Below are 25664 nucleotides of genomic sequence, written 5' to 3' on the forward strand. Positions count from 1 at the left end.
GGGACTGATTATGAAGTGTGTGAAGACTACTGTGTAGACTGTAATGTATTCGAAGAAACCGAATTAAAAAAACATATCTGTCAGAAGTGGGATTCGAACCCACGCCTCCAGAGGAGACTGCGACCTGAACGCAGCGCCTTAGACCGCTCGGCCATCCTGACAGGCGTGCAGAAGAGGGCGCCGGTGTCTGAGTAAATCATCCTACCAATTACATTGGACCAATCACAACGTAGAAATGTAGGCCGGCACCTTTCGTCGTATTCGGAGCGCGATGAACGAAGCCGGTGTTGGAATCTATGACCACGGGTGGCGATGTTGCAAAAGCAAGTGCATGTTCAAATCATTACAGAAACAAGAAGGTCACAGATTAAATAAATAAATAAATAAATATAAACAACACATGACGGCTGATGTGTATGTGACGTCACTTAAAGAACAAGAAGAGATGGAAGAACGCACTGTTTTATTTAAACAAGCACTGCTTCACTTTTAACACCAGACGGATTGTGATAGGTGACAGTATTCTCTCCACCTCCTTGATATTGCTCATTTACTTCGGGCAGCTTTCTTCCACCCAACGACCATTTTAACAGACAGAGGCAGCTCTCACAGCTCACAGGTAAATGGAGGCACAACCTTCACTCATCATTCATTCATCACATAAGCCTATTTCTAATTACAACCTTTTTTATTGGTGTATTGATGTAAAACTCGTGTAAAAGCAGATACAAATAGTTCTCTGGAAGAGCGCTTTTGGCGGACATAACTGACGGTGGCCCCGCGTCACATATTAGCATGCTAGCTAGCGAAGCTAACTTTATGTTGCACCGTGCAACATAAAGTTAGCTTCGCTAGCACGAAGTTGACTCCAAGTTGTATTCAACCTCGTCTCAATAGTTCCCACTTTAATTAACGTTAAGACGCACGAAACCCACAGGAAAGTGAGCCTCTTGCGTTTTCTTGTTGAATAACTGCGTTTGACGCATAATAGTTGAGCGCTGAGTTATTTAGTTTTGGTTGCTATGGTGATTAACGGTCGCCTGCGCACATTAAAGGCAATAACGTCACGTGTTACGGACTGGAGACTATAAAGCAGGTAAGCGCGTTTGGGCTTCAGTCTGCACCCTGAGAGTTAACTGAGCTGTAACAGACAGAGTGATGAAAGCATTGGCTAAAGACAAGGGAAGGGAGACCGTAACCATGGACTTGCTCGCTGAAGTAGAGCTGTTTGAGAAGGCTACGGTCCAAGGAGAAGACCCTCTGCAGCTGATGTTGGAGGCACTGCTGGATGAAACAAATGAACCTGCACCTGTCCCGACTGTGGAGTTTGATTCCAACTCACCTGACATTCTCCAGGATATTGTCAAGGACCTGTGTGGAGAGACAGAGGGACCTGTTCCTGCTGTGGAGTTTGACTTCAACATTCCAGACTCTTTCCTGACGATGACGTTGGAGGCAATGCTGGGAGATACTGACGACAGGCTGCCTGTCAGTGAGGACAATTGGGATGCCATTACACCAGACTCTCTCCTGGAAAAGCTGGAGGTTCTGCTAGCAGAGAAAACTGACCAGATTCTTCCCATTGATCACTTTTGTGACCCCAGCAGAACAGACTCTCTACAGGAGATTCTGGAGACTCTGCTAACAGAGACAACTGACCAGATTCTTTCCATTGATGACTTTTGTGACCCGAGCAGAACAGACTCTCTACAGGAGATTATAGAGGTTTTGCTGAGAGAGACAGCAGAGCCAATACCTGTAGTACAAGAGCCACAATTTGATCCCCACTCTTTCCCTTCTCCTCCAACTCTTTCCACTGTCCCTGCAGAGCCTGTGTTTGACGCTCAGCCTCAGCTGTACGAGAATGTTCCTCTTGTACCGTGTCCTCAGTTTGCACAAGAGAACTTGGTTGCCATTGGAATGTTCAACAGCGAGGTGGTTTATGCTCTGCCACCACAGGCTTTTTCCCCGTCTTTCTTTCCCACTGCGCCTCCTCTGAACACATCCACGTCTCGGAAAAGAAGAATGTCCGATCAGAAGGATGAGAGTGGGCAGTCATACGTTAAGAAGCCGCCTAATGCATTCATGGTCTACCGACAGGAGCAGAGGTGCAAAGTCATCACTGAGCTAAACGTCAGAGACTGTGCTGTTGTGAACAAGGAACTTGGGAGGAGGTGGACGGATCTGCCCGGGCAAGAAAAAGTTAAATATTATGAGGAGGCAGACAGGCAGAGGCGTTGCCATGAGCAGCTTTATCCCAAGTGGTCACCTTCGGACAACTATGGGAGAAAACAGAAGAGGATCAGGAGGAAGGGTCCCAAACCAATGACAGTTTGCACGACCCCTCTTTTCTAAGTCATTGCATAACCTTTTATGCATAAGATCTCCAATATGCTGTAACTATGTCTGCCATTAATATTTATTATGAAATTATTATATTTTTATATTTAACAGAACCTTTTTGTGAGTTTTTGTCATAATGATACTGTTGTTACATATAGAGGTTGTTTAAGGCTAAATATGTTGATAATACCAATCAGATTTTTCCATTTACTTTAAAGAACGAGATAATTGCCCATTACTGTCTGCTACCATGTTATTAATTGTTGGAGGCTGTGTTGCTTGTTGCCTGTTGCTGTAAATGTGTGTATGTGTGTGTGTTTGAAAGTACTGCAAGAAAAAAATATTTTCATACTTCATAATGTATCTGTTCATTTTTTTTTTCGATTAGAAAATGTAGTCCAGTCATGATTCCTATTGTTTCTGAGCACTTAGAGTCAGATTCAGATTACCTTGTGTGTCAATCTTCATGGATGGATCCAGGATCATGATGCTGCTGCTCTGTGAATTGAAGCATCTGCCGTACTAGGGCTGCAACGACTATTCAATAAATCAATTATTAATGAATTACTAAATGAATCGACTGAATGAATTATGAATTAGATATTAATATTTCCTGGTTTCTAAGCTGAGTGTAACAAATAAATCAGTAAAACTGAATCATTTTGGTAAAGACAGATCAAACTAATTCAAGATACTTTTTTTTGACATTTGCAGACTAAACAAATAGTCGCTTTACAAGAAAATAATTGGCAGATAATCGGTAGTTCCAGCCTAATGCCTTACACAGCTACCAGATGACCTGCTTTAAGGCCTTTGAAAATAAACGTCAAGACAAACTGCTCACAAACAATTGAGGTGAATTTTGAAACAACCTCTCTTTTCACATCAAGGGCAACACACTTCAAAATCAAATAAATTATAATAAACAGAAAAAATACTCACCTCTTCGCACGAAACAGAAGGAGTTTATTTTGAGCTGGTGTTCAGTGATCTGAAAATGCATCTGGGCAGCAAAGGCCTTTACTCTGTGAAGAGAAATGATGAGAAGCTGTTTGGCAGGAAGGGGGCACCAGAGTTCTGCTCACCCTCATGTTTCACTGTTATAGATTTGTGTAGACACTGGTTCTGTGATTCGGTTTTTAAATCTTTCATCAACTTAATGAAGTTTTTTTTAAATATTTATTTTTGTCTCTATTGTTTTCAGGAGAGCCTTTTGGCCTTCAGTATCTGCTCTGGCGGGCTGGTCATTTATTGCATGCTGATACAGAGGCAACAACTCAGATGATGAAAGAGCATAATGCGGAGGACAGCATGGAGGAAGATGAGGGATTCTGACATCAAGGATGATTCCACAGTGCTGAACATAGATGTTCAGCTTCTGTCCACTGTCCACCTGGTCCAGTGTGGGATTGACACCGGCTCTCTGTCCTCAACTTCATCTTCAGAAGTAACATGAAATACCAGCTGACAATGAAGATGTGGTGAGTTTCAGTTTTTTCATCTAAGAATATGGTGGCATACAGAATTGAGTCTGTCTCTGTTTTATATGTTGATATATTTCATTAAGTCCACATTATCAGTAGAGTATAATTAAAGGCCAGTGAAGGTTTTACATTGCTCTTTTCTAAATCATTTAATTATCTGCACAGGTAAGGGATGTCACAATCTCAAGTATGGTGTCAGAGTGGGTATGGGCATTTATTTAAAGTCAAAGTTAATATTGGTCTTAATTTTGCTGGAGTGGTAGGAAAATGCTACAGCTGTCTATTCAATTTGAAAGAACACATGCTGCTCTTGGGAAAAACTGTACTATCTGATTTGAATTCTCATTGGGACCTAATTTAAACAGAAACAGACACATGTTAATCATTTTTTCTAGATCTATCTATAGTATCTATCTTTAATGCATGAACATTGTATAGGAAATAGTAGAGACCACACACAGCAGCGGATCAGCTGTCCAGGCCCTTTTACTGTATTTCTGTATACAGTATAATTTATTATTCTTTAACAATGCTTGCTATGGTTGCCAGCAACAGTTAGAAGAGGTGAATGTATTCATTATTTAATAGAGTTATTTAATAAGCTGGTGGGCACTGAAGAATCAAAGAAGGGAAACTGATCTGCAACAAGAGAATACTGTTAGTTTTAAAACAAAACAAAATAAAACTGATGCTCGTGCTAAATGTAGTTCTCATACATAAACACGTCAATTCCTTTACTCTTCTTTACACTAAGTGGCTTCTGTCTGTTTACAGCTGGGATATTTTGACGAGACTGGAGGACATCAAGGCCACAATAACATCCACCTATGGCTCCTCTCTGAGATTGAATTCAACCAAAAAGGTTAAGTATTATTTTTTCTAGGCTACATTTATTACACAATAATAATAATTTATACTATTATATTATTATTATTATTGCTCTCCCTCTGTCTTATGTCCGTGAAGTCAAACACAGCCACTGTTACATGATCACACTGAAGGAGAAGATATTAGAGGGGGAGGACGAAGGGAATAAAAAACCTCTTCTGACTTGAACAAGATAAGTTACAGCCGGCTCTCTGAACTCAGATTTAGCAGGGTTTAGGTTAATTGAACAAGCATATATTTGCACAATCTTATGGGGCTGATTATGAAGTGTGTGAAGACGACTGTGTAAAACTGTAATGTATTCGAAGAAACCGAATTAAGAAACATATCTGTCAGAAGTGGGATTCGAACCCACGCCTCCAGAGGAGACTGCGACCTGAACGCAGCGCCTTAGACCGCTCGGCCATCCTGACATGCGTGCAAAGGAGGGCGCCTGTGTGGGAGTGAATCTCCCAGCCAATTACCTCGCCACCTTCAACATTGGACCAATCATAACGTTGAAATGTAGGACGGCACCTTTCGTCGTATTCAGAGCGGGGCGAACGAGCGTCTGACGAAGCCGGTGTAGGAATCTGTGACCACGGGTGGCGATGTTCCAAAATTGAGTGCAAGTGCATGTTCAAATCACTACAGACACAGAAACAACAAGGTCACAGATTAAATAAATAAATAAATATAAACAACACATGACGGCTGATGTGTTCACTTATTTTTAATTTCATATTCTTCGTCTTAAGTGTATATGAAGAGTTATTTGCACTAGTGTGCTATTTGGCGTCAGTAAAAGAAGAAGTAGAGATGGAAGAACGCACTGTTTTATTTAAACAAGCACTGCTTCACTTTTAACACCAGAGGGATTGTGATAGGTGACAGTATTCTCTCCACCTCCTTGATATTGCTCATTTACTTCAGGCAGCTTTCTTCCACCCAACGACCATTTTAACAGACAGAGGCAGCTCTCACAGCTCACAGGTAAATGGAGGCACAACCTTCACTCATCATTCATTCATCACATAAGCCTATTTCTAATTACAACCTTTTTTATTGGTGTATTGATGTAAAACTCGTGTAAAAGCAGATACAAATAGTTCTCTGGAAGAGCGCTTTTGGCGGACATAACTGACGGTGGCCCCGCGTCACATATTAGCATGCTAGCTAGCGAAGCTAACTTTATGTTGCACCGTGCAACATAAAGTTAGCTTCGCTAGCACGAAGTTGACTCCAAGTTGTATTCAACCTCGTCTCAATAGTTCCCACTTTAATTAACGTTAAGACGCACGAAACCCACAGGAAAGTGAGCCTCTTGCGTTTTCTTGTTGAATAACTGCGTTTGACGCATAATAGTTGAGCGCTGAGTTATTTAGTTTTGGTTGCTATGGTGATTAACGGTCGCCTGCGCACATTAAAGGCAATAACGTCACGTGTTACGGACTGGAGACTATATAGCAGGTAAGCGCGTTTGGGCTTCAGTCTGCACCCTGAGAGTTAACTGAGCTGTAACAGACAGAGTGATGAAAGCATTGGCTAAAGACAAGGGAAGGGAGACCGTAACCATGGACTTGCTCGCTGAAGTAGAGCTGTTTGAGAAGGCTACGGTCCAAGGAGAAGACCCTCTGCAGCTGATGTTGGAGGCACTGCTGGATGAAACAAATGAACCTGCACCTGTCCCGACTGTGGAGTTTGATTCCAACTCACCTGACATTCTCCAGGATATTGTTAAGGACCTGTGTGGAGAGACAGAGGGACCTGTTCCTGCTGTGGAGTTTGACGCCAACATTCCAGACTCTTTCCTGACTATGACGTTGGAGGCAATGCTGGGAGATACTGACGACAGGCTGCCTGTCAGTGAGGACAATTGGGATGCCATTACACCAGACTCTCTCCTGGAAAAGCTGGAGGTTCTGCTAACAGAGACAATTGACCAGATTCTTCCCATTGATCACTTTTGTGACCCCAGCAGAACAGACTCTCTACAGGAGATTCTGGAGACTCTGCTAACAGAGACAACTGACCAGATTCTTTCCATTGATGACTTTTGTGACCCGAGCAGAACAGACTCTCTACAGGAGATTATAGAGGTTTTGCTGGGAGAGACAGCAGAGCCAATACCTGTAGTACAAGAGCCACAATGTGATCCCCACTCTTTCCCTTCTCCTCCAACTCTTTCCACTGTCCCTGCAGAGCCTGTGTTTGACGCTCAGCCTCAGCTGTACGAGAATGTTCCTCTTGTACCGTGTCCTCAGTTTGCACAAGAGAACTTGGTTGCCATTGGAATGTTCAACAGCGAGGTGGTTTATGCTCTGCCACCACAGGCTTTTTCCCCGTCTTTCTTTCCCACTGCGCCTCCTCTGAACACATCCACGTCTCGGAAAAGAAGAATGTCCGATCAGAAGGATGAGAGTGGGCAGTCATACGTTAAGAAGCCGCCTAATGCATTCATGGTCTACCGACAGGAGCAGAGGTGCAAAGTCATCACTGAGCTAAACGTCAGAGACTGTGCTGTTGTGAACAAGGAACTTGGGAGGAGGTGGACGGATCTGCCCGGGCAAGAAAAAGTTAAATATTATGAGGAGGCAGACAGGCAGAGGCGTTGCCATGAGCAGCTTTATCCCAAGTGGTCACCTTCGGACAACTATGGGAGAAAACAGAAGAGGATCAGGAGGAAGGGTCCCAAACCAATGACAGTTTGCACGGCCCCTCCTTTCTAAGTCATTGCATAACCTTTTATGCATAAGATCTCTAATATGCTGTAACTATGTCTGCCATTAATATTTATTATGAAATTATTATATTTTTATATTTAACAGAACCTTTTTGTGAGTTTTTGTCATAATGATACTGTTGTTACATATAGAGGTTGTTTAAGGCTAAATATGTTGATAATACCAATCAGATTTTTCCATTTACTTTAAAGAACGAGATAATTGCCCATTACTGTCTGCTACCATGTTATTAATTGTTGGAGGCTGTGTTGCTTGTTGCCTGTTGCTGTAAATGTGTGTATGTATGTGTGTTTGAAAGTACTGCAAGAAAAAAATATTTCCATACTTCATAATGTATCTGTTCATTTTTTTTTTTCGATTAGAAAATGTAGTCCAGTCATGATTCCTATTGTTTCTGAGCACTTAGAGTCACACTCAGATTACCTTGTGTGTCAATCTTCATGGATGGATCCAGGATCATGATGCTGCTGCTCTGTGAATTGAAGCATCTGCCGTACTAGGGCTGCAACGACTATTCAATAAATCAATTATTAATGAAGTACTAAATGAATCGACTGAATGAATTATGAATTAGATATTAATATTTCCTGGTTTCTAAGCTGAGTGTAACAAATAAATCAGTAAAACTGAATCATTTTGGTAAAGACAGATCAAACTAATTCAAGATATTTTTTTGACATTTGCAGACTAAACAAATAGTCGCTTTACAAGAAAATAATTGGCAGATAATCGGTAGTTCCAGCCTAATGCCTTACACAGCTACCAGATGACCTGCTTTAAGGCCTTTGAAAATAAACGTCAAGACAAACTGCTCACAAACAATTGAGGTGAATTTTGAAACAACCTTTCTTTTCACATCAAGGGCAACACACTTCAAAATCAAATAAATTATAATAAACAGAAAAAATACTCACCTCTTCGCACGAAACAGAAGGAGTGTATTTTGAGCTGGTGTTCAGTGATCTGAAAATGCATCTGGGCAGCAAAGGCCTTTACTCTGTGAAGAGAAATGATGAGAAGCTGTTTGGCAGGAAGGGGGCACCAGAGTTCTGCTCACCCTCATGTTTCACTGTTATAGATTTGTGTAGACACTGGTTCTGTGATTCGGTTTTTAAATCTCATCAACTTAATGAAGTTTTTTTTAAATATTTATTTTTGTCTCTATTGTTTTCAGGAGAGCTTTTTGGCCTTCAGTATCTGCTCTGGCGGGCTGGTCATTTATTGCATGCTGATACAGAGGCAACAACTCAGATGATGAAAGAGCATAATGCGGAGGACAGCATGGAGGAAGATGAGGGATTCTGACATCAAGGATGATTCCACAGTGCTGAACATAGATGTTCAGCTTCTGTCCACTGTCCATCTGGTCCAGTGTGGGATTGACACCGGCTCTCTGTCCTCAACTTCATCTTCAGAAGTAACATGAAATACCAGCTGACAATGAAGATGTGGTGAGTTTCAGTTTTTTCATCTAAGAATATGGTGGCATACAGAATTGAGTCTGTCTCTGTTTTATATGTTGATATATTTCATTAAGTCCACATTATCAGTAGAGTATAATTAAAGGCCAGTGAAGGTTTTACATTGCTCTTTTCTAAATCATTTAATTATCTGCACAGGTAAGGGATGTCACAATCTCAAGTATGGTGTCAGAGTGGGTATGGGCATTTATTTAAAGTCAAAGTTAATATTGGTCTTAATTTTGCTGGAGTGGTAGGAATATGCTACAGCTGTCTATTCAATTTGAAAGAACACATGCTGCTCTTGGGAAAAACTGTACTATCTGATTTGAATTCTCATTGGGACCTAATTTAAACAGAAACAGACACATGTTAATCATTTTTTCTAGATCTATCTATAGTATCTATCTTTAATGCATGAACATTGTATAGGAAATAGTAGAGACCACACACAGCAGCGGATCAGCTGTCCAGGCCCTTTTACTGTATTTCTGTATACAGTATAATTTATTATTCTTTAACAATGCTTGCTATGGTTGCCAGCTACAGTTAGAAGAGGTGAATGTATTCATTATTTAATAGAGTTATTTAATAAGCTGGTGGGCACTGAAGAATCAAAGAAGGGAAACTGATCTGCAACAAGAGAATACTGTTAGTTTTAAAACAAAACAAAATAAAACTGATGCTCGTGCTAAATGTAGTTCTCATACATAAACACGTCAATTCCTTTACTCTTCTTTACACTAAGTGGCTTCTGTCTGTTTACAGCTGGGATATTTTGACGAGACTGGAGGACATCAAGGCCACAATAACATCCACCTATGGCTCCTCTCTGAGATTGAATTCAACCAAAAAGGTTAAGTATTATTTTTTCTAGGCTACATTTATTACACAATAATAATAATTATTATTATTATGTATACTATTATATTATTATTATTGCTCTCCCTCTGTCTTATGTCTGTGAAGTCAAACACAGCCACTGTTACATGATCACACTGAAGGAGAAGATATTAGAGGGGGAGGACGAAGGGAATAAAAAACCTCTTCTGACTTGAACAAGATAAGTTACAGCCGGCCCTCTGAACTCAGATTTAGCAGGGTTTAGGTTAATTGAACAAGCATATATTTGCACAATCTTATGGGGCTGATTATGAAGTGTGTGAAGACGACTGTGTAAAACTGTAATGTATTCGAAGAAACCGAATTAAAAAACATATCTGTCAGAAGTGGGATTCGAACCCACGCCTCCAGAGGAGACTGCGACCTGAACGCAGCGCCTTAGACCGCTCGGCCATCCTGACAGGCGTGCAGAGGAGGGCGCCTGTGTGGGAGTGAATCTCCCAGCCAATTACCTCGCCACCTTCAACATTGGACCAATCATACCGTTGAAATGTAGGACGGCACCTTTCGTCGTATTCGGAGCGGGGCGAACGAGCGTCTGACGAAGCCGGTGTAGGAATCTGTGACCACGGGTGGCGATGTTCCAAAATTGAGTGCAAGTGCAAATTCAAATCACTACAGACACAGAAACAACAAGGTCACAGATTAAATAAATAAATAAATATAAACAACACATGACGGCTGATGTGTTCACTTATTTTTAATTTCATATTCTTCGTCTTAAGTGTATATGAAGAGTTATTTGCACTAGTGTGCTATTTGACGTCAGTAAAAGAAGAAGTAGAGATGGAAGAACGCACTGTTTTATTTAAACAAGCACTGCTTCACTTTTAACACCAGAGGGATTGTGATAGGTGACGGTATTCTCTCCACCTCCTTGATATTGCTCATTTACTTCAGGCAGCTTTCTTCCACCCAACGATCATTTTTAACAGACAGAGGCAGCTCTCACAGCTCACAGGTAAATGGAGGCACAACCTTCACTCATCATTCATTCACCACATAAGCCTATTTCTAATTACAACCTTTTTTATTGGTGTATTGATGTAAAACTCGTGTAAAAGCAGATACAAATAGTTCTCTGGAAGAGCGCTTTTGGCGGACATAACTGACGGTGGCCCCGCGTCACATATTAGCATGCTAGCTAGCGAAGCTAACTTTATGTTGCACCGTGCAACATTACATTACATTACATTACATGTCATTTAGCAGACGCTTTTATCCAAAGCGACTTACAATAAGTTAGCTTCGCTAGCACGAAGTTGACTCCAAGTTGTATTCAACCTCGTCTCAATAGTTCCCCCTTTATTCAACGTTAAGACGGACGAAACCCACAGGAAAGTGAGCCTCTTGCGTTTTCTTGTTGAATAACTGCGTTTGACGCATAACAATTGAGCGCTGAGTTATTTAGTTTTGGTTGCTATGGTGATTAACGGTCGCCTGCGCACATTAAAGGCAATAACGTCACGTGTTACGGACTGGAGACTATATAGCAGGTAAGCGCGTTTGGGCTTCAGTCTGCACCCTGAGAGTTAACTGAGCTGTAACAGACAGAGTGATGAAAGCATTGGCTAAAGACAAGGGAAGGGAGACCGTAACCATGGACTTGCTCGCTGAAGTAGAGCTGTTTGAGAAGGCTACGGTCCAAGGAGAAGACCCTCTGCAGCTGATGTTGGAGGCACTGCTGGATGAAACAAATGAACCTGCACCTGTCCCGACTGTGGAGTTTGATTCCAACTCACCTGACATTCTCCAGGATATTGTCAAGGACCTGTGTGGAGAGACAGAGGGACCTGTTCCTGCTGTGGAGTTTGACGCCAACATTCCAGACTCTTTCCTGACGATGACGTTGGAGGCAATGCTGGGAGATACTGACGACAGGCTGCCTGTCAGTGAGGACAATTGGGATGCCATTACACCAGACTCTCTCCTGGAAAAGCTGGAGGTTCTGCTAGCAGAGAAAACTGACCAGATTCTTCCCATTGATCACTTTTGTGACCCCAGCAGAACAGACTCTCTACAGGAGATTCTGGAGACTCTGCTAACAGAGACAACTGACCAGATTCTTTCCATTGATGACTTTTGTGACCCGAGCAGAACAGACTCTCTACAGGAGATTATAGAGGTTTTGCTGGGAGAGACAGCAGAGCCAATACCTGTAGTACAAGAGCCACAATGTGATCCCCACTCTTTCCCTTCTCCTCCAACTCTTTCCACTGTCCCTGCAGAGCCTGTGTTTGACGCTCAGCCTCAGCTGTACGAGAATGTTCCTCTTGTACCGTGTCCTCAGTTTGCTCAAGAGAACTTGGTTGCCATTGGAATGTTCAACAGCGAGGTGGTTTATGCTCTGCCACCACAGGCTTTTTCCCCGTCTTTCTTTCCCACTGCGCCTCCTCTGAACACATCCACGTCTCGGAAAAGAAGAATGTCCGATCAGAAGGATGAGAGTGGGCAGTCATACGTTAAGAAGCCGCCTAATGCATTCATGGTCTACCGACAGGAGCAGAGGTGCAAAGTCATCACTGAGCTAAACGTCAGAGACTGTGCTGTTGTGAACAAGGAACTTGGGAGGAGGTGGACGGATCTGCCCGGGCAAGAAAAAGTTAAATATTATGAGGAGGCAGACAGGCAGAGGCGTTGCCATGAGCAGCTTTATCCCAAGTGGTCACCTTCGGACAACTATGGGAGAAAACAGAAGAGGATCAGGAGGAAGGGTCCCAAACCAATGACAGTTTGCACGGCCCCGCCTTTCTAAGTCATTGCATAACTTTTTATGCATAAGATCTCTAATCTGCTGTAACTATGTCTGCCATTAATATTTATTATGAAATTATTATATTTTTATATTTAACAGAACCTTTTTGTGAGTTTTTGTCATAATGATACTGTTGTTACATATAGAGGTTGTTTAAGGCTAAATATGTTGATAATACCAATCAGATTTTTCCATTTACTTTAAAGAACAAGATAATTGCCCATTACTGTCTGCTACCATGTTATAAATTGTTGGAGGCTGTGTTGCTTGTTGCCTGTTGCTGTAAATGTGTGTATGTGTGTGTGTTTGAAAGTACTGCAAGAAAAAAATATTTTCATACTTCATAATGTATCTGTTCATTTTTTTTTTCGATTAGAAAATGTAGTCCAGTCATGATTCCTATTGTTTCTGAGCACTTAGAGTCAGATTCAGATTACCTTGTGTGTCAATCTTCATGGATGGATCCAGGATCATGATGCTGCTGCTCTGTGAATTGAAGCATCTGCCGTACTAGGGCTGCAACGACTATTCAATAAATCAATTATTAATGAATTACTAAATGAATCGACTGAATGAATTATGAATTAGATATTAATATTTCCTGGTTTCTAAGCTGAGTGTAACAAATAAATCAGTAAAACTGAATCATTTTGGTAAAGACAGATCAAACTAATTCAAGATTTTTTTTTGACATTTGCAGACTTAACAAATAGTCGCTTTACAAGAAAATAATTGGCAGATAATCGGTAGCTCCAGCCTAATGCCTTACACAGCTACCAGATGACCTGCTTTAAGGCCTTTGAAAATAAACGTCAAGACAAACTGCTCACAAACAATTGAGGTGAATTTTGAAACAACGTCTCTTCACATTAAGGGCAACACACTTCAAAATCAAATAAATTATAATAAACAGAAAAAATACTCACCTCTTCGCACGAAACAGAAGGAGTTTATTTTGAGCTGGTGTTCAGTGATCTGAAAATGCATCTGGGCAGCAAAGGCCTTTACTCTGTGAAGAGAAATGATGAGAAGCTGTTTGGCAGGAAGGTGGCACCAGAGTTCTGCTCACCCTCATGTTTCACTGTTATAGATTTGTGTAGACACTGGTTCTGTGATTCGGTTTTTAAATCTTTCATCAACTTAATGAAGTTTTTTTTAAATATTTATTTTTGTCTCTATTGTTTTCAGGAGAGCTTTTTGGCCTTCAGTATCTGCTCTGGCGGGCTGGTCATTTATTGCATGCTGATACAGAGGCAACAACTCAGATGATGAAAGAGCATAATGCGGAGGACAGCATGGAGGAAGATGAGGGATTCTGACATCAAGGATGATTCCACAGTGCTGAACATAGATGTTCAGCTTCTGTCCACTGTCCATCTGGTCCAGTGTGGGATTGACACCGGCTCTCTGTCCTCAACTTCATCTTCAGAAGTAACATGAAATACCAGCTGACGATGAAGATGTGGTGAGTTTCAGTTTTTTCATCTAAGAATATGGTGGCATACAGAATTGAGTCTGTCTCTGTTTTATATGTTGATATATTTCATTAAGTCCACATTATCAGTAGAGTATAATTAAAGGCCAGTGAAGGTTTTACATTGCTCTTTTCTAAATCATTTCATTATCTGCACAGGTAAGGGATGTCACAATCTCAAGTATGGTGTCAGAGTGGGTATGGGCATTCTTTTAAAGTCAAAGTTAATATTGGTCTTAATTTTGCTGGAGTGGTAGGAATATGCTTCAGCTGTCTATTCAATTTGAAAGAACACATGCTGCTCTTGGGAAAAACTGTACTATCTGATTTGAATTCTGATTGGGACCTAATTTAAACAGAAACAGACACATGTTAATCATTTTTCTAGATCTATCTATAGTATCTATCTTTAATGCATGAACATTGTATAGGAAATAGTAGAGACCACACACAGCAGCGGATCAGCTGTCCAGGCACTTTTACTGTATTTCTGTATACAGTATAATTTATTATTCTTTAACATTGCTTGCTATGGTTGCCACCTACAGTTAGAAGAGGTGAATGTATTCATTATTTAATACAGTTATTTAATAAGCTGGTGGGCACTGAAGAATCAAAGGAGGGAAACTGATCTGCAACAAGAGAATACTGTTAGTTTTAAAACAAAACAAAATAAAACTGATGCTCGTGCTAAATGTAGTTCTCATACATAAAAACGTCAATTCCTTTTCTCTTCTTTACACTAAGTGGCTTTTGTCTGTTTACAGCTGGGATATTTTGACGAGACTGGAGGACATCAAGGCCACAATAACATCCACCTATGGCTCCTCTCTGAGATTGAATTCAACCAAAAAGGTTAAGTATTATTTTTTCTAGGCTACATTTATTACACAATAATAATAATTATTATTATTATGTATACTATTATATTATTATTATTGCTCTCCCTCTGTCTTATGTCTGTGAAGTCAAACACAGCCACTGTTACATGATCACACTGAAGGAGAAGATATTAGAGGGGGAGGACGAAGGGAATAAAAAACCTCTTCTGACTTGAACAAGATAAGTTACAGCCGGCTCTCTGAACTCAGATTTAGCAGGGTTTAGGTTAATTGAACAAGCATATATTTGCACAATCTTTTGGGACTGATTATGAAGTGTGCGAAGACTACTGTGTAAAACTGTAATGTATTCGAAGAAACCGAATTAAAAAACATATCTGTCAGAAGTGGGATTCGAACCCACGCCTCCAGAGGAGACTGCGACCTGAACGCAGCGCCTTAGACCGCTCGGCCATCCTGACAGGCGTGCAGAGGAGGGCGCCTGTGTGGGAGTGAATCTCCCAGCCAATTACCTCGCCACCTTCAACATTGGACCAATCATACCGTTGAAATGTAGGACGGCACCTTTCGTCGTATTCGGAGCGGGGCGAACGAGCGTCTGACGAAGCCGGTGTAGGAATCTGTGACCACGGGTGGCGATGTTGCAAAATTGAGTGCAAGTGCATGTTCAAATCACTACAGACACAGAAACAACAAGGTCACAGATTAAATAAATAAATATAAACAACACATGACGGCTGATGTGTTCACTTATTTTTAATTTCATATTCTATTTGACGTCAGTAAAAGAAGAAGTAGAGATGGAAGAACGCACTGTTTTATTTAAACAAGCACTGCTTCACTTTTAACACCAGAGGGATTGTGATAGGTGGCGGTATTCTCTCCACCTCCTTGATATTGCTCATTTACTTCAGGCAGCTTTCTTCCACCCAACGATCATTTTTAACAGACAGAGGCAGCTCTCACAGCTCACAGGTAAATGGAGGCACAACCTTCACTCATCATTCATTCATCACATAAGCCTATTTCTAATTACAACCAGTTTTATTGGTGTATTGATGTAAAACTCGTGTAAAAGCAGATACAAATAGTTCTCTGGAAGAGCGCTTTTGGCGGACATAACTGACGGTGGCCCCGCGTCACATATTAGCATGCTAGCTAGCGAAGCTAACTTTATGTTGCACCGTGCAACATTACATTACATTACATGTCATTTCGCAGACGCTTTTATCCAAAGCGACTTACAATAAGTTAGCTTCGCTAGCACGAAGTTGACTCCAAGTTGTATTCAACCTCGTCTCAATAGTTCCCCCTTTATTCAACGTTAAGACGGACGAAACCCACAGGAAAGTGAGCCTCTTGCGTTTTTCGTTGGATAACTGCGTTTGACGCATAACAATTGAGCGCTGAGTTATTTAGTTTTGGTTGCTATGGTGATTAACGGTCGCCTGCGCACATTAAAGGCAATAACGTCACGTGTTACGGACTGGAGACTATATAGCAGGTAAGCGCGTTTGGGCTTCAGTCTGCATCCTGAGAGTTAACTGAGCTGTAACAGACAGAGTGATGAAAGCATTGGCTAAAGACAAGGGAAGGGAGACCGTAACCATGGACTTGCTCGCTGAAGTAGAGCTGTTTGAGAAGGCTACGGTCCAAGGAGAAGACCCTCTGCAGCTGATGTTGGAGGCACTGCTGGATGAAACAAATGAACCTGCACCTGTCCCGACTGTGGAGTTTGATTCCAACTCACCTGACATTCTCCAGGATATTGTTAAGGACCTGTGTGGAGAGACAGAGGGACCTGTTCCTGCTGTGGAGTTTGACGCCAACATTCCAGACTCTTTCCTGACGATGACGTTGGAGGCAATGCTGGGAGATACTGACGACAGGCTGCCTGTCAGTGAGGACAATTGGGATGCCATTACACCAGACTCTCTCCTGGAAAAGCTGGAGGTTCTGCTAACAGAGAAAACTGACCAGATTCTTCCCATTGATCACTTTTGTGACCCCAGCAGAACAGACTCTCTACAGGAGATTCTGGAGACTCTGCTAACAGAGACAACTGACCAGATTCTTTCCATTGATGACTTTTGTGACCCGAGCAGAACAGACTCTCTACAGGAGATTATGGAGGTTTTGCTGGGAGAGACAGCAGAGCCAATACCTGTAGTTCAAGAGCCACAATTTGATCCCCACTCTTTCCCTTCTCCTCCAACTCTTTCCACTGTCCCTGCAGAGCCTGTGTTTGATGCTCAGCCTCAGCTGTACGAGAATGTTCCTCTTGTACCGTGTCCTCAGTTTGCTCAAGAGAACTTGGTTGCCATTGGAATGTTCAACAGCGAGGTGGTTTATGCTCTGCCACCACAGGCCTTTTCCCCGTCTTTCGTTCCCACTGCGCCTCCTCTGAACACATCCACATCTCGGAAAAGAAGAATGTCCGATCAGAAGGATGAGAGTGGGCAGTCATACGTTAAGAAGCCGCCTAATGCATTCATGGTCTACCGACAGGAGCAGAGGTGCAAAGTCATCACTGAGCTAAACGTCAAAGACTGTGCTGTTGTGAACAAGGAACTTGGGAGGAGGTGGACGGATCTGCCCGGGCAAGAAAAAGTTAAATATTATGAGGAGGCAGACAGGCAGAGGCGTTGCCATGAGCAGCTTTATCCCAAGTGGTCACCTTCGGACAACTATGGGAGAAAACAGAAGAGGATCAGGAGGAAGGGTCCCAAACCAATGACAGTTTGCACGACCCCTCTTTTCTAAGTCATTGCATAACCTTGTATGCATAAGATCTCTAATATGCTGTAACTATGTCTGCCATTAATATTTATTATGAAATTATTATATTTTTATATTTAACAGAACCTTTTTGTGAGTTTTTGTCATAATGATACTGTTGTTACATATAGAGGTTGTTTAAGGCTAAATATGTTGATAATACCAATCAGATTTTTCCATTTACTTTAAAGAACGAGATAATTGCCCATTACTGTCTGCTACCATGTTATTAATTGTTGGAGGCTGTGTTGCTTGTTGCTTGTTGCTGTAAATGTGTGTATGTGTGTGTGTGTTTGAAAGTACTGCAAGAAAAAAATATTTCCATACTTCATAATGTATCTGTTCATTCTTTTTTTTCGATTGGAAAATGTAGTCCAGTCATGATTCCTATTGTTTCTGAGCACTTAGAGTCAGATTACCTTGTGTGTCGATCTTCATTGATGGATCCAGGATTGTGATGCTGCTGCTGCTCTGTGAATTGGAGCATCTGCCGTACTAGAGCTGCAACGATTATTCCATAAATCGACTATTAATTAATTACTAAATGAATTGATTGAATGAATTATGAATTATAAATGAATATTTCCTGGTTTCTATGCTGAGTGTAACAAATAAATCAGTATAACTGAATCATTTTGGTTTGTGGACATAACAAGACATTCAACAACATCATAATTTCCAGGTTTGGTAAAGACAGATCAAACTTTTTCAAGATTTGCAGACAAAACAAGTACTCGCTTTACAAGAAAATAATTGGCAGATAATCGGTAGTTGCAGCCTTATGCCTTACACAGCTACCAGGAACGTCAAGACAAACTGCATGAAATCCACAAATAATTCAGAGGTGAATTTTGAACACACTTCAAAATCAAATAAATTATAATAAACAGAAACTCGTGTGAAGAGAAATGATGAGAAGCTGTTTGGCAGGAAGGGGGCACCAGAGTTCTGCTCACCCTCATGTTTCACTGTTAAGGATTTGTGTAGACACTGGTTCTGTGATTCGGTTTTTAAATCTTTCATCAACTTAATAAAGTTTTTTTAAATATTTATTTTTGTCTCTATTGTTTTCAGGAGAGCCTTTTGGCCTTCAGTATCTGCTCTGGCGACTGGTCATTCACTGCATGCTGATTCAGAGGCAACAACTCAGATGTTGAAAGAGCATAATGCGGAGGACAGCATGGAGGAAGATGAGGGATTCTGACATCAAGGATGATTCCACAGTGCTGAACATAGATGTTCAGCTTCTCTCTCCTAGTCTCGCCACTGTCCATCTGGTCCAGTGTGGGATTGACACCGGCTCTCTGTCCTCAACTTCATCTTCAGAAGTAACATGAAATACCAGCTGACGATGAAGATGTGGTGAGTTTCAGTTTTTTCATCTAAGAATATGGTGGCATACAGAATTGAGTCTGTCTCTGTTTTATATGTTGATAGGTAAGGGATGTCACAATCTCAAGTATGGTGTCAGAGTGGGTATGGGCATTTTTTTAAAGTCAAAGTTAATATTGGTCTTAATTTTGCTGGAGTTGTAGGAATATGCTACAGCTGTCTATTCAATTTGAAAGAACACATGCTGCTCTTGGGAAAAACTGTACTATCTGATTTGAAATCTCATTGGGACCTACAGAACAGACACATGTTAATATTTTTTTCTAAATCTATCTATAGTATCTATCTTTAATGCATTAACATTGTATAGGAAATAGTAGAGACCACACACAGCAGTGGAACAGCTGTCCAGGCACTTTTACTGTATTTCTGTATACAGTATAATTTATTATTCTTCAACATTGCTTGCTATGGTTGCCACCTACAGTTAGAAGAGGTAGAAGAGCATTATTTAATATGGTAAAAGCTAAAACCTTTGTGTGATGTGTGTTTTTTATTTTTGTAAACCTCTAACAAAGAATTAATTTAGGATGCTGACACTTATTCTTTCACAATACTTGCTCCATGACTTGTGTCCATTTACCTTGTGATTACATTAAGCAAAGGAAAGACGACTTGTTGTCCATTAGGGATCCTGCATCACAGTCTGTGTCCAGTTGTTCAGGGTCTTCTGGACGTCACTCATCAAACAGACAGAGAAGTTATTGTCTGATAAATCTTAACAAGCAAGTGGCTAAATTGGAGTCACAAGTACTTACTCTCCGGAGAGATGTTCAGACTGCAGGCGTGTGGGGGTTGCAACTCCTCTAACTCAGTATGGACTTAATTCAAGTCATATTGTGAGCTGAGTAGTCCGGTCTGACTAAGTATAAGAGGATTTTAAAGCAACATGGAGAGCTGGTACTATTTGCTGCTGCTGTGCACCTTAGGTTTAGTCCTGATCTATGGAGAGCAGACAAAAAATGATGATGACATTGACCTTGTGAGGTTTCTGAGAACTATCCACCCTGGGGTGCTGGTGAGAGATGAGCCGTTTATTATCAACCGACAATTTAGGAAAAACTCCCTCAAGGACCTGGAACGCCTGGGGGTCTCCTCAGTTACAGAGCAAACCAAGGACAAGCCAGTCAGTCAGGACACAAATGGGACTCCTGGACCTGTGGTGTTAACCAAAGATGGGCAAATCAAGGGGATTACAGTAGATAAGGCCCATATATTCTATGGGATACCATATGCAGACCCCCCCACCGGGGCTTACCGCTGGAAGCCTCCCAGACCTGTGACTCCATGGCCACGGGTTTATGATGCCTCCTTCCCTCGGCCGGCATGCATGCAGGCATGCAGAGGACCTATCACAGAGGAGTGCCCTCGGAAAGTAAGGAACACTACACCTCATGTATCTGTACAATTTCATGACATTTTGAGTCAGAACACAAGAATGTGGTTGCAATTTTAGCAAAAAAATATTTACACTTTTCAGTAAAAAAGGATGTGCAACTATTGCTCTAGTTTGCTCCCACATTGTGCCCCTCATGTCACATGTCATCCATTGTATCTCTCTGCAGAACTGTAGCTAAGAAACACTGAGGGAAGTTACTCCAGAACACCCCAAAAATATTAGTTTAAAGTGTTGTGGGTGTAAGTGTTGCTTCTTGACACGTAAAGAATGACATGACTGAACAAATCTGTTTTGTATTTTAATTTCAATATGTCTGGCCTAAACAACTGTCTACCAGGCCTTACTGTAATTTTTAAACTGTAAAATCAGTCAAATGTTATTTATATCCGTAAACCATTACACCTAATTTGTAAACAAAGTTACAACTACTTGAATAAAATACTAATTTTAATTGTCCATTCCAGGTCAGTGAGGATTGTCTCTACCTGAACATCTTCATCCCTCTGGATGTGGACTTCAGTTCCCCTCTGCTGAGCCCACTGCCCGTCATGGTTTGGATCCACGGTGGAGATTTTATTGCTGGTTCTGCCTCCAAACCGCTCTATGATGGACGCTTCATCAGTAACTACACCCACACCATAGTTGTGAGCATGGAGTACAGACTAGGTGAGGATGTTTGGAAATATTTCACTTAATATGCCTATAGGAAAACGGTGGTTTAAAACTAGAACACATTAACAGTAAATACATGGAGTGTTTGTTCTTTTGTTATTGCACTCAATCTGGTTTGGTAAAGATGATAAGCAGGCATTTTATACAAGAGATTAATAAATGGCTGAGCCTGTTGGTGGTAATTTAAATGTTAATTTTAGAACTTGGAGGAAATCAATGTCTTGCTGCACTTAATTATGTGTTGCTGATCATGTGAGCTGATTCTTTCAGGGGCCTTTGGATTCCTCGTGTCTGGCAAGGACCCTCACACCTCCGCCATAGGGAATTATGGGATCTTGGACCAGCAGGCAGCTTTTCTTTGGGTCCAGCGAAACATTGCCATGTTTGGAGGTGATCCTAGCAAGGCAAGCAAGCAGACAGACACACACAAAGATAAGACCACAGTGATTCACGTTCTTTATGTAATTATGTATCTTTTCAAGCAAAAATGCTAAAGGTTTACCAGCTCAATTTTCTATAACATAAGGATTTGCTACTTCCCTCATCTCAGTGTAATAGGAGAATTGAATAAATCATAGAATATTTAGGTTGATCAGACAAAGCCTGGTTAAATTTTGATGGACATGCTTATCAACTTACAGCCTAACGTCTGTTTCTCTCCTTTGATTTGACGTTCTTCATTGTTGAGAAGCTGCTCTCACAGATGTAAGTGCTCCCAAACATACTGGCCGTTGAGAGTGCAAACTCCCTGAGGAATGGAAAATGGGACTTGGGTAGCAGTCTCCCAACTCCCCTCTCAGTGCACTTTGCTTGAAAGAAGGGGTCTGACATACTGTAAGTTTGCAGAAATCAAGCTGCAACTCTTGGGGCTGCTCAATAACAGTAGCGGAGAGATGATCAGTGAATAATGCAATTTGCGGCTGCATGGCATAAAGATCTTGAAAAAAAATGGCTAATTTATTTTTTTCTTCTAGCCTAAAAAAGGGTAATAAAAAGGAATTACGCTCATTCATAACCATATTACTACAACCTGACCATCAGAATTTTCTTTTACTTACATGTTGCATTTGGTTATGGTTAGGAAGATACCATGTTTTGCCTTAATATAGCTGGCGACAAGTACAATAAATGTAGGATGTATGATGCAGTGCAAGCTGAAAGCTTGTCAAAGCCCCCATGCTCATTCACAACACTTTTAACAGCGTTGAAAAATCCATGGCCTTGCTTGTGTTATGCAAGGACGCCAATGTATGTAAGGAAAAGTACTTGCATTCATGCATTACTAGTTTTCCCCTCGACATCATTTTAAATGTCAAAAATTCGTCTAATCACTGAACAGAGACTGTTCCAAATGTCTTAGCCATGTTATCATCTCCAAAAGCTGTAGCCATCTTCACTGCACATCACTGTTTTACCATCAGACAAGGGCTTCTTTTGCAAGCTCAAGAGAAATGGCATACAATGCCTTTAGTTTTGATTCCTGTGTAGTCGTTGCTTTGGCAAAAAGGCTCCGCTGCTCCGGTGTATGTGCCGTATTTGTCTTTGTGCATGGTATTGTTATGGCGAAGTTGAAATCCTTTACAGCTGATTTTGTTTCCAGGCACACCAAACACATTGGTTTGTCTCTGAATTACGTAAAAAGATTCTGTAATAAGACTTCATTGATAAATGATATATTTATACACTATACAATGCATCAGAAAGTATTCAGAGATCATTATTTTTCACATTTTCATTGTTACAGAATTATGATTAAAAGCTAGAAATCCCGAGTAATGGTGAAGGGAAATCACAAAGTTATCAGGGTTCAGAGACAGGGCTGTCTTAAGGCACATGGAAGGCTACAAATACAAATCTACTGCATTGGAGGTAACCAGGAACAATCAGGACTTTTTCTAGAGCCGACTGGACCAGGTGGCATTGAAGTGGTCATTATAAAATATACGGTATGGAGGTGGAAGGTCTCATTTTGTTTTCGACTGACGGAGGTCAAATTACCTTCTGCAGTGATGACCTTCACTAGTCAATATGATCAATTGAAGCTATTGCTCAAATTATAAATACTGCTGAAGGGCAAAGTCGCTTATCATGGTATTTCATTCATGACAGACCTTTGTGTTTTGTTGAATTCATGTTTGCAGGTGACAATATTTGGAGAAAGTGCAGGTGCCCAGTCAGTGAGTCTCCACTTGATGATGCAGAGCAGTAAACCTCTGTTTCACCAAGCTGTTCTGCAGAGTCTTCCCTTCTCCATCCCCCTGAAGACCAGGTAAACAACTCAGCAGTTATGGTCACTGATGCTTTTTAATCCCTTACAACTGTAGGTTAAAAAAATATTGAGTAATCATCATTGCCAAATTCTACAACTCTGACCGGTTTGTTTAAAGTCAAAGACAATAATACATGTTTTATGAGTTATCGTTTTTCTTCCTCTGTGTTTCTTTCTCAGACATGATGCCCTGAAGCTGGGGAAGGACTTTGCCAAACAGACCAACTGCTCTGTGAGCGACACGATCTGCCTGCTGTCTCTCACCTCACAGGCCGTCCTCGCTGCCCAGATGAAAACGAGTAGGATGCTGCAAAACACCAGCTCACACTCCCCAAATTTAGAACAACTCTCAGAGCTGCCCACACAGTTACATAAGCAGTAAAGGTGTAGCATGCTTATCTGCAAAAGTTAATAAAAGACATTATTTTATCCCGATCCGTGGCAGGCTGGAAATGAGAATTATGAAAACAAAGGGACATTGAGCCTGTAAAAGGGCGTTGAGAGGGATTTTACTCTCTCACAGCACAAAATGACTATAATATATCTGCAGAGTTGACAGGGTTATATGTCAGTAGTGTGGACTCTGTTATTGCATCATTAGCTGCTGTTTTCTGCCAGTGTGAAAAATCTGGAAGACAAAAACATTTTACATGTTAAAAGTAAATGCAAAACATAAAAAGGGTAATATTAATCTTACTACCTGATATAAAACAATTTACTTATTGTACTGTTAGATCTCTGCTCAAGCTTACTTCTGTGTCTGAAAAAAAATCTGACTATTTTTAATTTGATGTTTTTGGTCTCAGGTTCTAAGATCGTGAACCCGTTTCGATTCCTGGAGGTTTTTGAGACGTGGGGTCCACATATCGATGGGGATTTAATAAAGGAACAGGCCATCACTGCATTCCTGAAGGGCCACTGGCAAAAAGAGAAGCCAATGCTGTTGGGTAAGTATTTTTTTTTTAAATTTATACTTCTACTTTAACCTCATTTCAGTGGGAAATATGTCTCCCACCCTGAGTTATTTGGTTGTTCGTCTCTATGTGTTGGCCCTGCGATGGACTGTTGACCTATCCAAGCTGTGACCCTGACTTTCGCCCTATGTCAGCTGAGTTTGGCTCCAGCAACCCATGACCATCATATGAAGGATAAAGCAATAGACAGTGCATGAATGAATATGACTACCACCACTACTCACTTGGATATCTTGTTCTGACCTCTTCTCTCATCACATGATATTTCTCCACTGACGTGAGGTGTCCCTTTCAATCTCCACCTGTTGCCAACACTCAAAATACACCAAATTGGTTCAATGTTTATAAAATATAATTTACATATGCAGTATTACCTTTAGTGCTTTAATATGAGATCCAGAAATAGAGAAAAAAAACAGTTATCACGTTTTTAAAATGACTTAATCTCATCCTTATGTTTGATTTTACTCAAATTATCATCAACATCAATTTGTACTTGCATTACTGTTGAGCCAATCTCCCTCTGGTTCTTATCATAGCACATGCTGAAATTCCACAGATACAGGAATATGATGTTTTGGGAACTAAGCAGCCTAATGCATCAATGTGGAAACCACCCACGAAGAAGGATATCCAAACAGAACAGTTAGAAACAGAACAGGTTGTGCGAATAGTGACAGGAAGGCACTGAATCCATTTTCTTTCCTACAGGTACAACCTCAGAAGAGGGGGTGCTCTTTGTGTATGGTGTCTTCACCAAGCCTGTGTCTGCTGTGGAGTCCACTGTGTACATTACTGCCATCTTTAAACAACACGCTCTGCGGGTCCTGCACAAGTACCTGCACCTGTACAGGGACGCTGACCGCAGGGACATGCTAGCTCAGGTAAAAAAAAGTTAAACATTTGATTGGGGAGCCAATAAACACTTATTTAGAGGTAATGCCTATCACATCTTAATTCTATGGAATGAATCAGTGCCCTTAACTGTTGTAGCTGTTCCCCTTATGAAAAGGATTGTTATTTTTTATTCCTTAGAGAAGTACACCCCCACAGATAAAATACACAAGGGTTAGTTATTAAACGTTACTCAAGAGCTTGTTTTAAAAGCTTAGAGATTATGCAGTATGTGAAGTTTGTGGGAAAAGACAATTCAAGTCAGAGCAGACTGGCAAATTATATAAAATGATTATCCTCCTTATTTGATGTGGCTTTGTCTCCTCATCAGTAACTATCCAGTGGCTGTCAGGAAAATGTCAGCCAGTTTCCAGCTGGCTTACAATATGCCTGTCATTTATGAGAGGCGGTGTG

At 41.0% G+C, this 25664-nt stretch overlaps 2 protein-coding genes and 4 non-coding genes across 12 annotated transcripts in view; 2 read left to right on the top strand and 4 right to left on the bottom strand.

Moving 5' to 3' along the window:
- Positions 1-78: 78 nt before the first annotated feature.
- Positions 79-161, bottom strand: trnal-cag (transfer RNA leucine (anticodon CAG)). The gene has a single exon. It is a non-coding gene; the product is annotated as a tRNA-Leu (tRNA).
- Positions 162-458: 297 nt separating this feature from the next.
- Positions 459-25664, top strand: part of LOC131457194 (cAMP-regulated D2 protein) — a 29631-nt gene continuing 4425 nt past the window's right edge. Inside the window, exons 1-15 of one of the 7 annotated variants that reach the window (XM_058626059.1) lie at positions 459-619; positions 3548-3824; positions 4602-4689; positions 8613-8889; positions 9667-9754; positions 13745-14021; positions 14798-14885; positions 18725-19012; positions 19672-20417; positions 20906-21107; positions 21384-21517; positions 23255-23382; positions 23563-23681; positions 24189-24329; positions 25068-25240. In XM_058626059.1, coding sequence (XP_058482042.1) covers positions 19932-20417; positions 20906-21107; positions 21384-21517; positions 23255-23382; positions 23563-23681; positions 24189-24329; positions 25068-25240 — 1383 coding nt within the window. In that variant the 5' untranslated portion in view covers positions 459-619; positions 3548-3824; positions 4602-4689; ... (4 more) ...; positions 18725-19012; positions 19672-19931. The other 6 variants (XM_058626063.1, XM_058626061.1, XM_058626058.1 and 3 more) reach the window with 6 other exon arrangements.
- trnal-cag (transfer RNA leucine (anticodon CAG)) lies at positions 5046-5128 on the bottom strand. Its single transcript has one exon. It is a non-coding gene; the product is annotated as a tRNA-Leu (tRNA).
- Positions 10120-10202, bottom strand: trnal-cag (transfer RNA leucine (anticodon CAG)). Its single transcript has one exon. It is a non-coding gene; the product is annotated as a tRNA-Leu (tRNA).
- trnal-cag (transfer RNA leucine (anticodon CAG)) lies at positions 15251-15333 on the bottom strand. Its single transcript has one exon. It is a non-coding gene; the product is annotated as a tRNA-Leu (tRNA).
- LOC131457195 (transcription factor 7-like 1-A) lies at positions 15855-18269 on the top strand. Its single transcript, XM_058626066.1, has one exon. The coding sequence runs from the start codon at positions 16439-16441 to the stop codon at positions 17633-17635; it is 1197 nt and encodes a 398-aa protein (XP_058482049.1). The 5' UTR covers positions 15855-16438; the 3' UTR covers positions 17636-18269.

Source organism: Solea solea, chromosome 3 (genome assembly GCF_958295425.1).
Source record: "Solea solea chromosome 3, fSolSol10.1, whole genome shotgun sequence".
Classification (NCBI taxonomy): domain Eukaryota; kingdom Metazoa; phylum Chordata; class Actinopteri; order Pleuronectiformes; family Soleidae; genus Solea; species Solea solea.